General features: G+C 35.2%; 1 protein-coding gene across 2 annotated transcripts in view; it reads right to left on the bottom strand.

Moving 5' to 3' along the window:
• The window catches only part of LOC134686959 (uncharacterized), a 59,786-nt gene that overhangs the window by 20,755 nt on the left and 19,023 nt on the right, over nucleotides 1–20,008 (bottom strand). For both annotated transcript variants that reach the window (XM_063546844.1, XM_063546843.1), the window contains exons 3-5: nucleotides 17,334–17,444; nucleotides 14,642–14,822; nucleotides 13,260–13,441 (exon numbers count right to left, since the gene is read on the bottom strand). In XM_063546844.1, coding sequence (XP_063402914.1) covers nucleotides 13,260–13,441; nucleotides 14,642–14,822; nucleotides 17,334–17,444 — 474 coding nt within the window. The remainder of the gene's footprint in view (nucleotides 1–13,259; nucleotides 13,442–14,641; nucleotides 14,823–17,333; nucleotides 17,445–20,008) is intronic.

The following is a 20,008-nucleotide window of genomic DNA, read 5'->3' as shown; positions in this document are numbered from 1 at the left end:
GTAACTTACCTGAATGGTATCCTGAGATAAAGCATCCCTATATGAACCAAGATACAATGTTAACCAGTAGCTTAACTGAATGGTATCCTGAGATATGGCATCCCTATATGAGCCAAGATACAATGTTAACCAGTAACTTACCTGAATGGTGTCCTGAGATATAGCATCCCTATATGAACCAAGATACAATGTTAACCAGTTACTTAACTGAATGGTGTCCTGAGATATAGCATCCCTATATGAACCAAGATACAATGTTAACCAGTTACTTAACTGAATGGTATCCTGAGATAAAGCATCCCTATATGAGCCAAGATACAATGTTAACCAGTAACTTACCTGAATGGTATCCTGAGATAAAGCATCCCTATATGAACCAAGATACAATGTTAACCAGTAGCTTAACTGAATGGTATCCTGAGATATGGCATCCCTATATGAGCCAAGATACAATGTTAACCAGTAACTTACCTGAATGGTGTCCTGAGATATAGCATCCCTATATGAACCAAGATACAATGTTAACCAGTTACTTAACTGAATGGTGTCCTGAGATATAGCATCCCTATATGAACCAAGATACAATGTTAACCAGTTACTTAACTGAATGGTATCCTGAGATAAAGCATCCCTATATGAGCCAAGATACAATGTTAACCAGTAACTTACCTGAATGGTATCCTGAGATAAAGCATCCCTATATGAACCAAGATACAATGTTAACCAGTAGCTTAACTGAATGGTATCCTGAGATATGTCATCCCTATATGAGCCAAGATACAATGTTAACCAGTAACTTACCTGAATGGTGTCCTGAGATATAGCATCCCTATATAAACCAAGATACAATGTTAACCAGTTACTTAACTGAATGGTGTCCTGAGATATAGCATCCCTATATGAACCAAGATACAATGTTAACCAGCAACTTAACTGAATGGTGTCCTGAGATATAGCATCCCTATATGAACCAAGATACAATGTTAACCAGTTACTTAACTGAATGGTATCCTGAGATATAGCATCCCTATATGAGCCAAGATACAATGTTAACCAGTAACTTACCTGAATGGTATCCTGAGATAAAGCATCCCTATATGAACCAAGATACAATGTTAACCAGTAGCTTAACTGAATGGTATCCTGAGATATGGCATCCCTATATGAGCCAAGATACAATGTTAACCAGTAACTTACCTGAATGGTGTCCTGAGATATAGCATCCCTATATGAACCAAGATACAATGTTAACCAGTTACTTAACTGAATGGTGTCCTGAGATATAGCATCCCTATATGAACCAAGATACAATGTTAACCAGTTACTTAACTGAATGGTATCCTGAGATAAAGCATCCCTATATGAGCCAAGATACAATGTTAACCAGTAACTTACCTGAATGGTATCCTGAGATAAAGCATCCCTATATGAACCAAGATACAATGTTAACCAGTAGCTTAACTGAATGGTATCCTGAGATATGGCATCCCTATATGAGCCAAGATACAATGTTAACCAGTAACTTACCTGAATGGTGTCCTGAGATATAGCATCCCTATATGAACCAAGATACAATGTTAACCAGTTACTTAACTGAATGGTGTCCTGAGATATAGCATCCCTATATGAACCAAGATACAATGTTAACCAGCAACTTAACTGAATGGTGTCCTGAGATATAGCATCCCTATATGAACCAAGATACAATGTTAACCAGTTACTTAACTGAATGGTATCCTGAGATATAGCATCCCTATATGAGCCAAAATACAATGTTAACCAGTAACTTACCTGAATGGTATCCTGAGATATAGCATCCCTATATGAGCCAAGATACAATGTTAACCAGTAACTTACCTGAAAGGTATCCTGAGATAAAGCACCCCTATATGAACCAAGATACAATGTTAACCAGTTACTTAACTGAATGGTATCCTGAGATATGGCATCCCTATATGAGCCAAGATACAATGCTAACCAGTAACTTACCTGAATGGTGTCCTGAGATATAGCATCCCTATATGAACCAAGACACAATGTTAACCAGTAACTTAACTGAATGGTATCCTGAGATATAGCATCCCTTTATGAACCAAGATACAATGTTAACCAGTAACTTAACTGAATGGTATCCTGAGATATAGCATCCCTATATGAACCAAGATACAATGTTAACCAGTTTCTTAACTGAATGGTATCCTGAGATATAGCATCCCTATATGAGCCAAGATACAATGTTAACCAGTAACTTACCTGAATGGTATCCTGAGATAAAGCATCCCTATATGAACCAAGATACAATGTTAACCAGTAGCTTAACTGAATGGTATCCTGAGATATGGCATCCCTATATGAGCCAAGATACAATGTTAACCAGTAACTTACCTGAATGGTTATCTGAGATATAGCATCCCTATATGAACCAAGATACAATGTTAACCAGTTACTTAACTGAATGGTGTCCTGAGATATAGCATCCCTATATGAACCAAGATACAATGTTAACCAGCAACTTAACTGAATGGTGTCCTGAGATATAGCATCCCTATATGAACCAAGATACAATGTTAACCAGCAACTTAACTGAATGGTGTCCTGAGATATAGCATCCCTATATGAACCAAGATACAATGTTAACCAGTTACTTAACTGAATGGTATCCTGAGATATAGCATCCCTATATGAGCCAAGATACAATGTTAACCAGTAACTTACCTGAATGGTATCCTGAGATATAGCATCCCTATATGAGCCAAGATACAATGTTAACCAGTAACTTACCTGAATGGTATCCTGAGATAAAGCATCCCTATATGAACCAAGATACAATGTTAACCAGTTACTTAACTGAATGGTGTCCTGAGATATAGCATCCCTATATGAACCAAGATACAATGTTAACCAGCAACTTAACTGAATGGTATCCTGAGATATAGCATCCCTATATGAACCAAGATACAATGTTAACCAGTAACTTAACTGAATGGTATCCTGAGATATGGCATCCCTATATGAACCAAGATACAATGTTAACCAGTAACTTACAGTGCTTATCCAGTGACCTTTGGGGTATCACATTAGCAAAGACTAAAACAGTTTACCCAAATTGCAGTTAGATTTCTACTCGGATTAACTGATGAACTGGTAAAATATTTTAGCAGATTGCTTAAGTGAAATGTTAGTCAGAAGTGAGTGCTGTAAAACAAAAATAGAACAAACAATAAATGAATAGTTCAAAACATTGTTTTGTAGGTGTATATTTTATAGCTTTGTCTTCTAAGATAAAGCTATTGTGCAATTGTGATTCGAATAACATTTTCTATACAAATTACTGATCTGCTGGCATTAAAGGGAAATAATTTATATTGAGTTCAAATGTACACTAAAACTTTAATCAATGGTACATACCAGGCTTATGATTTTGCCTACAAAAGATTCATCAATACGACTAGAATAAAAAAAATGTAATGCCAAATTAGTATGAAGTTGAAATCACAGAAATAATGTTACAAACAAATTAAATGGGGAAATTTGATATTTGTCAGACAGAACAAAATTTTGATGATTATCAGTAATGTAAATTATTTCCCTTTATTGCCAGCAGATCAGTAATTTGTATAGAAAATATTTTTCGAATCACAATTGCACAATAACTTTCTCTTAGAAGACAAAGCTATAAAATATACACCTACAAAACAATGTTTTGAACTATTCATTGATAATATTTATTTATGATAGAAGTTTCCATGTCAAAATTAGACCTTTTTATTCAGTGACTCATACTATAGTAAGATATTATTTTTGTTAAAAATAATTGAAAAGGTATCAACTAACTAGTTCTGGATGGTAAGTATAACTTTTTAATTTACAGCACTCACTTCTTACTAACAACATTTCACTTGAGCAATCTGCTAAAATATTTTACCAGTTGATCAGTTAGTTGGAGTAGAAATCTAACTGCAATTTGGTAAACTGTTTTAGTCTTTGCTAATGTGATACCCAAAGGTCACTGGATAAGCACAGTAACTGAATGGTATCCTGAGATATAGCTTCCCTATATGAACCAAGATACAATGTTAACCAGTTACTTACCTGAATGGTATCCTGAGATATAGCATCCCTATATGAACCAAGATACAATGTTAACCAGTAACTTAACTGAATGGTGTCCTGAGATATAGCATCCCTATATGAACCAAGATACAATGTTAACCAGTAACTTAACTGAATGGTGTCCTGAGATATAGCATCCCTATATGAACCAAGATACAATGTTAACCAGTAACTTACCTGAATGGTATCCTGAGATATAGCATCCCTATATGAACCAAGATACAATGTTAACCAGTTACTTAACTGAATGGTATCCTGAGATATAGCATCCCTATATGAACCAAGATACAATGTTAACCAGTAACTTTCCTGAATGGTATCCTGAGATATAGCATCCCTATATGAACCAAGATACAATGTTAACCAGTAACTTGACTGAATGGTATCCTGAGATATAGCATCCCTATATGAACCAAGATACAATGTTAACCAGTAACTTAACTGAATGGTATCCTGAGATATATAGCATCCCTATATGAACCAAGATACAATGTTAACCAGTTACTTAACTGAATGGTCTCCTGAGATAAAGCATCCCTATATGAACCAAGATACAATGTTAACCATTAACTTAACTGAATGGTATCCTGAGATTTAGCATCCCTATATGAAACAAGATCCAATGTTAACCAGTAACTTAACTGAATGGTATCCTGAGATATAGCATCCCTATATTAGCCAAGATACAATGTTAACCAGTAACTTAACTGAATGGAATCCTGAGATATAGCATCCCTATAGGAACCAAGATACAATGTTAACCAGTTACTTAACTGAATGGTGTCCTGAGATATAGCATCCCTATATGAACCAAGATACAATGTTAACCAGTAACTTAACTGAATGGTATCCTGAGATATAGCATCCCTATATGAACCAAGATACAATGGTAACCAGTAACTTAACTGAATGGTATCCTGAGATATAGCATCCCTATATGAACCAAGATACAATGTTAACCAGTTACTTAACTGAATGGTATCCTGAGATATAGCATCCCTAAATGAACCAAGATCCAATGTTAACCAGTAATTTACCTGAATGGTGCCCTGAGATATAGCATCCCTATAGGAACCAAGATACAATGTTAACCAGTAACTTAACTGAATGGTATCCTGAGATAAAGCATCCCTATATTAGCCAAGATACAATGTTAACCAGTAACTTACCTAAATGGTGTCCTGAGATATGGCATCCCTATATGAACCAAGATACAATGTTAACCAGTAATTTACCGAATGGTATCCTGAGATATAGCATCCCTATATGAACCAAGATACAATGTTAACCAGTAACTTACCTGAATAGTGTCCTGAGATGTGGCATCCCTATATGAACCAAGATACAATGTTAACCAGTAACTTAACTGAATGGTATCCTGAGATATAGCATCCCTATAGGAGCCAAGATACAATGTTAACCAGTAACTTACCTGAATGGTGTCCTGAGATATAGCATCCCTATATGAACCAAGATACAATGTTAACCAGTAACTTACCTGAATAGTGTCCTGAGATGTGGCATCCCTATATGAACCAAGATACAATGTTAACCAGTAACTTAACTGAATGGTATCCTGAGATATGGCATCCCTATAGGAGCCAAGATACAATGTTAACCAGTAACTTAACTGAATGGTATCCTGAGATATAGCATCTCTATAGGAGCCAAGATACAATGTTAACCAGTAACTTAACAAAATGGTGTCCTGAGATATAGCATCCCTATATGAACCAAGAAACAGTGTTAACCAGTAACTTACCTGAATGGTGTCCTGAGATATAGCATCCCTATATGAACCAAGATACAATGTTAACCAGTAACTTAACTGAATGGTGTCCTGAGATATAGCATCCCTATAGGAGCCAAGATACAATGTTAACCAGTAACTTAACTGAATGGTATCCTGAGATATAGCATCCCTATATGAACCAAGATACAATGTTAACCAGTTACTTAACTGAATGGTATCCTGAGATATAGCATCCCTATATGAACCAAGATACAATGTTAACCAGTAATTTACCTGAATAGTGTCCTGAGATGTGGCATCCCTTTATGAACCAAGATACAATGTTAACCAGTTACTTAACTGAATGGTGTCCTGAGATATAGCATCCCTATATGAACCAAGATACAATGTTAACCAGTTACTTAACTGAATGGTATCCTGAGATATAGCATCCCTATATGAACCAAGATACAATGTTAACCAGTAACTTAACTGAATGGTATCCTGAGATATAGCATCCCTATATGAACCAAGATACAATGTTAACCAGTTACTTAACTGAATGGTGTCCTGAGATATATCATCCCTATATGAACCAAGATACAATGTTACCCAGTCACTTAACTGAATGGTATCCTGAGATATAGCATCCCTATATTAGCCAAGATACAATGTTAACCAGTTACTTAAAGTCATAAGAAACGAGTGACCGGTGAAAAATAATGTTCTTCCAATTCTTAAACCAATGCATACAAACATCATAAACTTAGTCTTCTGTGCTCGAATTTATCATTTTTTTCGTGTAAATTTCGTATAATCGTCAATTTTTTTTTTCAATCTGTCAGTGTTGTTGTGAAAATATGGCAGGTAATTAAAGTTCGTGTTTGAAGCCGAAGTTTAACGATTGTCACCTGTTTGTCAACAATTGACGAAAAATAAACAAAAAAGCATGGAATTTGAGCACGTGTTTAACATGTAAACTCAGATAATAGTTTATTTTAAGGACATCCATGCGTATTGTGGTCACCGGATTTTTAAGAGATGGGTCACAGTGAGTTCACCTTGCATACGGAAAATATATCGGGGGAATAGCTTGCTGGAAGGAAGCAATTCAAATATAGTAAACTTCTTCTAAATGTGAATAAATTAAAGAATTTTCTTCAGAAAAAAGTATATGTACATAAGTTTTACAATGAAAACTATCCATTGAGTTATAAAAAACATATGCATTATTTTTTTTGATTTGAGGTTTCTTATGACTTTAACTGAATGGTATCCTGAGATATAGCATCCCTATATGAACCAAGATCCAATGTTAACCAGTAACTTAACTGAATGGTATCCTGAGATATAGCATCCCTATATTAGCCAAGATACAATGTTAACCAGTTACTTAACTGAATGGTATCCTGAGATATAGCATCCCTATATGAACCAAGATACAATGTTAACCAGTAACTTAACTGAATGGTATCCTGAGATTTAGCATCCCTATATGAAACAAGATCCAATGTTAACCAGTAACTTAACTGAATGGTATCCTGAGATATAGCATCCCTATATTAGCCAAGATACAATGTTAACCAGTAACTTAACTGAATGGTATCCTGAGATATAGCATCCCTATATGAACCAAGATACAATGTAAACCAGTAACTTAACTGAATGGTATCCTGAGATATAGCATCCCTATATGAACCAAGATACAATGTTAACCAGTTACTTAACTGAATGGTGTCCTGAGATATAGCATCCCTATATGAACCAAGATACAATGTTAACCAGTAACTTAACTGAATGGTATCCTGAGATATAGCATCCCTATATGAACCAAGATACAATGTTAACCAGTAACTTAACTGAATGGTATCCTGAGATATAGCATCCCTATATGAACCAAGATACAATGTTAACCAGTTACTTAACTGAATGGTATCCTGAGATATAGCATCCCTATATGAGCCAAGATACAATATTAACCAGTAACTTACCTGAATGGTATCCTGAGATATAGCATCCCTATAGGAACCAAGATACAATGTTAACCAGTTACTTAACTGAATGGTGTCCTGAGATATATCATCCCTATATGAACCAAGATACAATGTTAACCAGTTACTTAACTGAATGGTGTCCTGAGATATGGCATCCCTATATGAACCAAGATACAATGTTAACCAGTAACTTAACTGAATGGTATCCTGAGATATAGCATCCCTATATGAACCAAGATCCAATGTTAACCAGTAACTTAACTGAATGGTATCCTGAGATATAGCATCCCTATATTAGCCAAGATACAATGTTAACCAGTAACTTAACTGAATGATCCTGAGATTTATCGCACCACGGGTAAATTATCACGTTGTGATTGGTTTAACGCCGTAAGTGGTGACTCATAGGGGGTTAGTAAGTTTCATAGGGGGTTCGTGACGCGGTAATGGTGACGTCATATATTAATGTTGTTATGTTTCGTTGATTATTTTACAACAAAACGCAGCAGAAAAAGTCTAGCGTGCGATAAATTCGTTATACGGTTAACTACTGACCGCCTACAGATCCATAGAGGGTGAATAAAATCCATAGGGGACTCGGCCTCCGGCCTCACCCCCTATGAATTTTACTTACCCTCTATGGATCCTTAGGGGGTCAGTAGCGAACCATATAACTTATAAAAGCATCCCTATAGGAGCCAAGATACAATGTTTACCAGCAACTAAACTGAATGGTATCCTGAGATATAGCATCCCTATATGAACCAAGATACAATGTTAACCAGTAACTTAACTGAATGGTATCCTGAGATTTAGCATCCCTATATGAAACAAGATCCAATGTTAACCAGTAACTTAACTGAATGGTATCCTGAGATATAGCATCCCTATATTAGCCAAGATACAATGTTAACCAGTAACTTAACTGAATGGTATCCTGAGATATAGCATCCCTATATGAACCAAGATACAATGTAAACCAGTAACTTAACTGAATGGTATCCTGAGATATAGCATCCCTATATGAACCAAGATACAATGTTAACCAGTTACTTAACTGAATGGTGTCCTGAGATATAGCATCCCTATATGAACCAAGATACAATGTTAACCAGTAACTTAACTGAATGGTATCCTGAGATATAGCATCCCTATATGAACCAAGATACAATGTTAACCAGTAACTTAACTGAATGGTATCCTGAGATATAGCATCCCTATATGAACCAAGATACAATGTTAACCAGTTACTTAACTGAATGGTATCCTGAGATATAGCATCCCTATATGAGCCAAGATACAATATTAACCAGTAACTTACCTGAATGGTATCCTGAGATATAGCATCCCTATAGGAACCAAGATACAATGTTAACCAGTAACTTAACTGAATGGTATCCTGAGATAAAGCATCCCTATATTAGCCAAGATACAATGTTAACCAGTAACTTACCTAAATGGTGTCCTGAGATATGGCATCCCTATATGAACCAAGATACAATGTTAACCAGTAATTTACCGAATGGTATCCTGCGATATAGCATCCCTATATGAACCAAGATACAATGTTAACCAGTAACTTACCTGAATAGTGTCCTGAGATGTGGCATCCCTATATGAACCAAGATACAATGTTAACCAGTAACTTAACTGAATGGTATCCTGAGATATAGCATCCCTATAGGAGCCAAGATACAATGTTAACCAGTAACTTACCTGAATGGTGTCCTGAGATATAGCATCCCTATATGAACCAAGATACAATGTTAACCAGTAACTTACCTGAATAGTGTCCTGAGATGTGGCATCCCTATATGAACCAAGATACAATGTTAACCAGTAACTTAACTGAATGGTATCCTGAGATATGGCATCCCTATAGGAGCCAAGATACAATGTTAACCAGTAACTTAACTGAATGGTATCCTGAGATATAGCATCTCTATAGGAGCCAAGATACAATGTTAACCAGTAACTTAACAAAATGGTGTCCTGAGATATAGCATCCCTATATGAACCAAGATACAGTGTTAACCAGTAACTAACCTGAATGGTGTCCTGAGATATAGCATCCCTATATGAACCAAGATACAATGTTAACCAGTAACTTAACTGAATGGTGTCCTGAGATATAGCATCCCCATAGGAGCCAAGATACAATGTTAACCAGTAACTTAACTGAATGGTATCCTGAGATATAGCATCCCTATATGAACCAAGATACAATGTTAACCAGTTACTTAACTGAATGGTATCCTGAGATATAGCATCCCTATATGAACCAAGATACAATGTTAACCAGTAATTTACCTGAATAGTGTCCTGAGATGTGGCATCCCTTTATGAACCAAGATACAATGTAAACCAGTTACTTAACTGAATGGTGTCCTGAGATATAGCATCCCTATATGAACCAAGATACAATGTTAACCAGTTACTTAACTGAATGGTATCCTGAGATATAGCATCCCTATATGAACCAAGATACAATGTTAACCAGTAACTTAACTGAATGGTATCCTGAGATATAGCATCCCTATATGAACCAAGATACAATGTTAACCAGTTACTTAACTGAATGGTGTCCTGAGATATATCATCCCTATATGAACCAAGATACAATGTTAACCAGTTACTTAACTGAATGGTGTCCTGAGATATGGCATCCCTATATGAACCAAGATACAATGTTAACCAGTAACTTAACTGAATGGTATCCTGAGATATAGCATCCCTATATGAACCAAGATCCAATGTTAACCAGTAACTTAACTGAATGGTATCCTGAGATATAGCATCCCTATATTAGCCAAGATACAATGTTAACCAGTAACTTAACTGAATGATCCTGAGATTTATCGCACCACGGGTAAATTATCACGTTGTGATTGGTTTAACGCCGTAAGTGGTGACTCATAGGGGGTTAGTAAGTTTCATAGGGGGTTCGTGACGCGGTAATGGTGACGTCATATATTAATGTTGTTATGTTTCGTTGATTATTTTACAACAAAACGCAGCAGAAAAAGTCTAGCGTGCGATAAATTCGTTATACGGTTAACTACTGACCGCCTACAGATCCATAGAGGGTGAATAAAATCCATAGGGGACTCGGCCTCCGGCCTCACCCCCTATGAATTTTACTTACCCTCTATGGATCCTTAGGGGGTCAGTAGCGAACCATATAACTTATAAAAGCATCCCTATAGGAGCCAAGATACAATGTTTACCAGCAACTAAACTGAATGGTATCCTGAGATATAGCATCCCTATATGAACCAAGATACAATGTTAACCAGTAACTTAACTGAATGGTATCCTGAGATATAGCATCCCTATATGAACCAAGATACAATGTTAACCAGTAACTTACCTGAATGGTATCCTGAGATATAGCATCCCTATATGAACCAAGATACAATGTTAACCAGTTACTTAACTGAATGGTGTCCTGAGATATAGCATCCCTATATGAACCAAGATACAATGTTAACCAGTTACTTAACTGAATGGTGTCCTGATATATAGCATCCCTATATGAACCAAGATACAATGTTAACCAGTAACTTAACTGAATGGTATCCTGAGATATAGCATCCCTATAGGAGCCAAGATACAATGTTAACCAGCAACTAAACTGAATGGTATCCTGAGATATAGCATCCCTATATGAACCAAGATACAATGTTAACCAGTAACTTAACTGAATGGTGTCCTGAGATATAGCATCCCTATATATGAACCAAGATACAACGTTAACCAGTAACTTAACTGAATGGTATCCTGAGATATAGCATCCCTATAGGAGCCAAGATACAATGTTAACCAGCAACTTAACTGAATGGTATCCTGAGATATAGCATCCCTATACGAGCCAAGATACAATGTTAACCAGTAATTTACCTGAATAGTGTCCTGAGATATGGCATCCCTATATGAACCAAGATACAATGTTAACCAGTAACTTAACTGAATGGTATCCTGAGAAATAGCATCCCTACATGAACCAAGATACAATGTTAACCAGTAATTTACCTGAATAGTGTCCTGAGATGTGGCATCCCTATATGAACCAAGATACAATGTTAACCAGTAACTTACCTGAATGGTATCCTGAGATATAGCATCCCTATATGAACCAAGATACAATGTTAACCAGTTACTTAACTGAATGGTGTCCTGAGATATAGCATCCCTATATGAACCAAGATACAATGTTAACCAGTAACTTACCTGAATGGTTTCCTGAGATATAGCATCCCTATATGAGCCAAGATACAATGTTAACCAGTTACTTAACTGAATGGTGTCCTGAGATATAGCATCCCTATATGAACCAAGATACAATGTTAACCAGTAACTTAACTGAATGGTATCCTGAGATATAGCATCCCTATAGGAGCCAAGATACAATGTTAACCAGCAACTAAACTGAATGGTATCCTGAGATATAGCATCCCTATATGAACCAAGATACAATGTTAACCAGTAACTTAACTGAATGGTGTCCTGAGATGTAGCATCCCTATATATGAACCAAGATACAACGTTAACCAGTAACTTAACTGAATGGTATCCTGAGATATAGCATCCCTATAGGAGCCAAGATACAATGTTAACCAGCAACTTAACTGAATGGTATCCTGAGATAAAGCATCCCTATAGGAGCCAAGATACAATGTTAACCAGCAACTAAACTGAATGGTATCCTGAGATATAGCATCCCTATATGAACCAAGATACAATGTTAACCAGTAACTTAACTGAATAGTGTCCTGAGATATGGCATCCCTATATGAACCAAGATACAATGTTAACCAGTAACTTAACTGAATGGTATCCTGAGAAATAGCATCCCTACATGAACCAAGATACAATGTTAACCCGTAATTTACCTGAATAGTGTCCTGAGATGTGGCATCCCTATATGAACCAAGATATAATGTTAACCAGTAACTTAACTGAATGGTATCCTGAGAAATAGCATCCCTACATGAACCAAGATACAATGTTAACCAGTAATTTACCTGAATAGTGTCCTGAGGTATGGCATCCCTATATGAACCAAGATACAATGTTAACCAGTAACTTAACTGAATGGTGTCCTGAGATATAGCATCCCTTTAGGAGCCAAGATACAATGTTAACCAGTAATTTACCTGAATAGTGTCCTGAGATATGGCATCCCTATATGAACCAAGATAAAATGTTAACCAGTAACTTAACTGAATGGTGTCCTGAGATATAGCATCCCTATATGAACCAAGATACAATGTTAACCAGTAATTTACCTGAATAGTGTCCTGAGATGTGGCATCCCTATATGAACCAAGATACAATGTTAACCAGTAACTTACCTGAATGGTGTCCTGAGATATAGCATCCCTATATGAACCAAGATACAATGTTAACCAGTAATTTACCTGAATAGTGTCCTGAGATATGGCATCCCTATATGAGCCAAGATACAGAAATGGTAAGATGTGTGTTGGTCCTACACTAGACACTGGAAGGCATGGTTGTGACAAGAAAGTCAAAGCTTTACATCTCTCAGATTTATTTTCACATAATTTTGGTTGCATGGCACTAAATGTCAAGTATCCCCCTGAAAAGAAAAAGAAATCTGAATGCACTGCCAGTACTTATTTTTAGCTCACCTGGCCCAAAAGACTTTTGAGGTAGAAATGCAATTCTTAAACTTCAGTTAAACTTTTCATTCAAATAAAGACAAGAGTGCACACCCCACTGAAATATCTCCCCTTCTTTACTAATCATTGATATCATGTTGATAGTCCTAAATATATTACTTTTCTACAACTATCCCATAAACTTTACATGATCCAATGAGGTTAAGGTTAGATAAACCAAAGGAGAAATACATTTATACCTTACAATCAGCAAATACACTAAATATAGTTGACCAAGGTCAGATTATACCTGCCAGACACACAAATGCAATGTACTTATAATCCTTCCATACAACAAATATAGTTGACCTATTGCTTACATTATAACAAAAACAGACCAAAACACAAATGGTTAACACTGAACAATTAACCATGAAAATGAGGTCAAAGTCACATAAAACTTGAGAGATTTACATGTACGTCATATTTCCATACACCAAATAGTGTTGACCTATTGCATACAGTGTAAGGAAAAAAGACCAAAATACAAACAACTAACTTTGACCACTGAACCATGAAAATGAGGTCAAAAATAAAAAAGAAAATGTGGTAAAATGGCCAATAGGTCAGACGACACCTATCAGTTGGAGATGTACACCTTACAATCATTCTATATACCAAATATAGTAGACCTTTTGCTTATAGTATCAGACATATGGACTTGACCACGAAATCTATACCTTGTTCACTGATCCATGAAATGAGGTTGAGGTCAAATGAAAACTGTCTGTCAAATGGGCATGAGGACCTTGCAAGGTATGCACATACTAAATATAGTTATCCTTTTACTCATATTAAAAAAGAAATTAACATTACAAATAAAATGCTTTGCCATTGGCAGCCTGATATGAATGTAGAGGTAATCCCTGAACAGTTGGTCCATGTTTTGACACAATATTCAAGCTTGATACTGTAAGAAGAGCTAATTCACAAAGACATATTATAACATGTACAAACAGCACCAAAAATTTTTTCAACTACTAGTCCAAAGACCAATATTCTGACATTTTTCTTATTGGTCCAAAAAAAGTTTTGCAAAAAACTTACTAGGTCAAAATGAAATTCTGGGCTCCAGACTAGCGACTAAACATGCAGACTGTGTGTGTATGTTAGATTACCTGTTAGAAGAGCAACACTTTTAAACACTTTGTTCATCTTGAGTTTCCTGAGTAAAATGACTAGAAAATTGTCCTCAGTCAGATGGGTAACATCTGATGTACATTGATCATACACAACTATATCACTGTAATCTTCTATTTCAATATGGCATGACTGGGCCATTAATTCCTTGATGCTTATCTAAAATAAAAAGAAAACAAAAATTTATTTAATTCATCACTTACCTTTTTAAAAAGTCATTACACTACATTTTACCCCTATGTTTTATTATTAGCCATGTCGGCCATCTTGAAGCAAATTTCAAAACTTAGTCAGAAAACAGGTTGGATCCTTGTACAGGAAGTTGACAAGGCAAAATCTCCCAAAACCTGTAATCCTTTGCATTATTATAATATAAGTTTGAAGACACTGACAAAATCGTATGTAGTATTAAAGCATACAACATTCCTTAGGATGGTTCAACATAGAAGATGAATCTTTCAGTAATTTTGCTAAAAATTAAAATATACTGTGGATTCATTTATTTTCGTGGGTACCAATTTTCGTGGATTGAGGAAAATTTCCATGTTCGTGGATATTTAATTTCGTGGTTTTAGAGAAATCTGCAAACAAGCCTATAGACAATTTGATATTCGTTGATCTTTTAATTTCGTGGTTCGTCTGTTCCCACGAAATCCACGAAAATTGGTATCCAACGAATAATAATGAATCCACAGTAGTTTCTGGTTATCAAAGCTTATGATGGAATTGCTCAGTTATTTGTCAAGAAAATAAAAAGAAGATTGAAGGATACTAAAAAAGGGGTCCGAGAACACAATTAATTCGTAGTGCATTTCTTTTAGAACATAAATGAAAATAAAAAAAATCCCACCTGCGCTTTCTCAAAGAAACTTTTGCAGTGTGTTGTACTACTTTTGGGACAAATTATATCAAAATTATAGAAAACTTCATCGCCTCTAACTCAAAATATGGACAATTTTATGTTTAGGGCGTCTTGAAATCTTTTGACAGCTTCCGAAGTGCTCATTTTCAACCTTTTTCAGCTGGGCCAAATCACTACTTTCCTTTAAAATTCTGGACCCAAATTTTTTTACAGTGTAATTTTATCCCCTTACTTGCAATTTGAGGCATTAAACATGGAGAAATAAATTTGGAAGAGGTATAAAAATTAATGGCAAGTAACCCACTGTCAACACTAGGGACTATATTTGTGAACAACGAAAATCAAGGGACGACAATGGTGGTCTCGGACCTAATAGGGGAGACCAGAGACAACTTAACTGAGACCCGAATTGATAGAAAAAAAAACAAGAAACATAACAAATAAACACATCATATATTTAATATCAAGCAATAAAAAAAAATACAGCATTTTTAACAATTTTAATTGTTTAACTCTGGAACAATCTTAGTATTCAAAATTAGAGCTAGCATAAGTTACATCCAATCTAAATTTGATACAAAAATTATAAAATTAAGCGAAAACAAAAATTGAGTTTATATAACGAAATTTGTCAAACTCTTAAAACATTAACAACATGTCAAATATGAACAAGATGCTGTCAGAGTGACAGCGGATTTTCCTGCATGGAAATGATTATATTAGCAAATCTGGACCCCAAAGAGCTATCAATGCCATTTTCCTTTTTCTTTGGGGCAAACTCAATATATAAGTTACAGAACGGTAACTAAAATTTTTGCGATTTTTAAATTCAAAAAGGGGGATAATACCATAATGGTTAAAGTGACGCCACCAAAATTCATCTTGATCTGTGTTTTGTTGTAATAATCAATGTGTATAAATTTCATTACATTTGGTTGAAGCAAACTAAAATTAGAGGAAACCAATTTTGACCCAGCCCCACTTTTTTTTTAACACCCCCCCCTTTTAGTAATTACCCCCAAACTCAATCCCAGCTTTCCATTTGTGGTATGGTACCTTGCAGTACAATTTCAGAGAGATCAATAGTCCATACACTTAAACACAAGTTGGACTAACTTTGAATTGTTTACTGTTTGTACAAACCTTGTTTTGCTGTAATGAGGGTGGTAAAGGGGGGTGCTTGCACGAAAAAAACGTGAAATAAGACATAATTTAATGTTGAACGTGAAATAATTTCTGTAATGAATGTTGCAAGAAAAATAAATACTTTTATTTGAACCTTTTGTGACTGAGTCACTGTCTTCTTGTATATATTAACTCTTTGTTTTACTTGATATTCCCGATTTAGTATACACATTTATGATATAATAGGTTTACGGCTTTTAAAAAAGTATTTCTTGATGATCCCTGCCAAGTGTTTGAATTTTATTTGAGAAATACCAAGCACGCAAAATAAGACTTTGAAAATCATGATGCACGTAAAATTAAATAAGCAGAACATGTTGAACGATGCACCCATCTTGCACGACTGAACGTCAAAAAAAAAAGTAAAAACATGTTGAGCGTGAAATAAAAAACGGTGATCACGTTGCACAAATATACCCTCTACCACCTTCTGTAAACTATGGTCTGAGTACACAGTAATTTCGTTGTGCATTTCTTTTAGTCAATAAATGAAAATAAAAAGGAATCCCACCTGCACTTTCTTAATAATATTTTTACAGTGTGTTGTACTACGTTTTGGACAAATTATGTCAAAATTGTAGAAAACGTCATCAGCTCTAACTCAAAATAAAAGGTGTACTAACCTTGTCTTGTTGTAACCTATGTTTTGTTAATTTGGAGCAGCAGACATTGACAGACTGTTGGATTCTTGATGTATTGTATTCCAGAAATGATCTGCTGTCAATCAATAAAACCTAAAATGAAAGCTGAGGATGATTGTGTTGTAATCTTTTTATGACTCTTAAACTAAAACACTGCAACAAGCATGACAAGTCAAAATAGACTAATTTCAAGAACACATTGGTTAAATAACATCAAATGTTAACATTAAGATATGTTAATTTTTTATTATTTTTATATAAATGCAAATGTTAAAATTAAAATAGCAATAACAAGTAATTTAAGTCAATGAAACAAAATTGACAGTAAGTACAGAGCTAAACAATCTCTATTAATATCAGTAGCAAATGCTTATACATTTGCATACAAGCTATCAACCACTTAACATTAGTGATTTATCTCACACTGTTCTAATCACATACAAGCTATCAACCACGTAACATTAGTGATTCATCTCACACTGTTCTAATCACATACAAGCTATCAACCACATAACATTAGTGATTCATTTCACACTGTTCTAATCACATACAAGCTATCAACCACATAACATTAGTGATTTATCTCACACTGTTCTAATCACATACAAGCTATCAACCACGTAACATTAGTGATTCATCTCACACTGTTCTAATCACATACAAGCTATCAACCACATAACATTAGTGATTCATCTCACACTGTTCTATTCACATACAAGCTATCAACCACGTAACATTAGTGATTCATCTTACACTATTCTAATCACATACAAGCTATCAACCATGTAACATTAGTGATTCATCTTACACTGTTTTAATCACATACAAGCTATCAACCATGTAACATTACTGATTCATCTCACACTGTTCTAATCACATACAAGCTATCAACCACATAACATTAGTGATTCATCTCACACTGTTCTAATCACATACAAGCTATCAACCACATAACATTAGTGATTCATCTCATACTGTTCTTATCACATACAAGCTATCAACCACATAACATTAGTGATTTATCTCACACTGTTCTAATCACATGCAAGCTATCAACCACATAACATTAGTGATTCATCTCACACTGTTTTAATCACATACAAGCTATCAACCATGTAACATTAGTGATTCATCTCACACTAATCTAATCACATACAAGCTATCAACCACATAACATTAGTGATTTATCTCACACTGTTCTAATCACATACAAGCTATCAACCACATAACATTAGTGATTCATCTCACACTGTTCTAATCACATACAAGCTATCAACCACATAACATTAGTGATTCATCTCACACTGTTCTAATCACATACAAGCTATCAACCACATAACATTAGTGATTCATCTCACACTGTTCTAATCACATGCAAGCTATCCCCATATTTTGAACGGCCGGCATAAGGATGGCTTAGCTAATGACTATACATTTTGTGGTTCACGGGGAATGAGTGTCGTGGACTACTTATTGGCTCCATATGACTTTTTTCACATTATAGACCAGTTTATTGTTTGTAACTCCACTTCTTTTAGTGATCATGCGCCTTTACATGTTCGCTTGCGGTGCATATTGTACGATTCACAAGAGCCTAAGCGCAACAGTGGTGCGTCAAACAACTCATATGATAGTTACCGATGGAAGGAAGAGCTAAAAGATCAGTGGTTCACTTAGCCAGATAGTATTTTCTGATATTGAAAAATCCCAAGATGGTATTGACAATTATGTTGAATCGTTTACTTCCAATTTGATGGACATTATTTCACCATTCTTTTGTAACTCACATAATTCAAATAATACTTGTGACTGTACCCGTAGTAAGACGACCGGATATAAAGATGACAAACCATGGTTTAACTACGAGTGCAAAAGACTTCGATCTATCTATACTATCAAATTTATTCGTTCATTGTGTAATCATACGTTTTTTGATTGAGTTAAGTCTGCTAATTGATATTTTATCGTATGTTTTTCTATGTTGTGATGTTATGCTATTGTTTCAGAAAAAGGGAGAAGGTTTGGGCCCATTAAAACGTTTAATCCCGCTGCAAATGTTTGCACCTGTCCTAAGTCAGGAATCTGATGTACAGTAGTTGTCGTTTGTTTATGTAATATATACGTGTTTCTCGTTTCTCGCTTTGTTTATATAGATTAGACCGTTGGTTTTCCCGTTTGAATGGTTTTACACTAGTAATTTTGGGGCCCTTTATAGCTTGTTGTTCGGTGTGATCCAAGGCTCCGTGTTGAAGGCCGTACTTTAACCTATAATGGTTTAATTTTTAAATTGTTATTTGGATGGAGAGTTGTCTTATTGGCATTCACACCACATCTTCCTATATCTATAGTTCTTTGTATACATTTAATAGAGACAAAAATGTTGAAAATCATCAAATATTAATTATGTCTAAAAGACAATACAAGCGTTTAGAAAATAAACTAAAACGAAAATATAAGCGTCAACAGGGTAATAGGATAGCTACATTGCGTAAAAGCGACCCAAAGAAATATTATAAACTTTTTAAAAGAAGAGAGCCAAAACTTCTGATGTGTCACTTTCTGAATTCTTCGATCATTTTTGAAATTTGGTCACAAATGATGGTATTAATGTGACAGTCAATACTCCAGAGACCGTTTCCGACACAACATATGATGAA

This window comes from Mytilus trossulus, chromosome 10 (genome assembly GCF_036588685.1).
Source record: "Mytilus trossulus isolate FHL-02 chromosome 10, PNRI_Mtr1.1.1.hap1, whole genome shotgun sequence".
Taxonomy (NCBI): Eukaryota; Metazoa; Mollusca; class Bivalvia; order Mytilida; family Mytilidae; genus Mytilus; species Mytilus trossulus.
The sequence above is the reverse complement of the archived record's forward strand: the minus strand, read 5'-3'. Positions and strand labels throughout refer to the sequence as shown.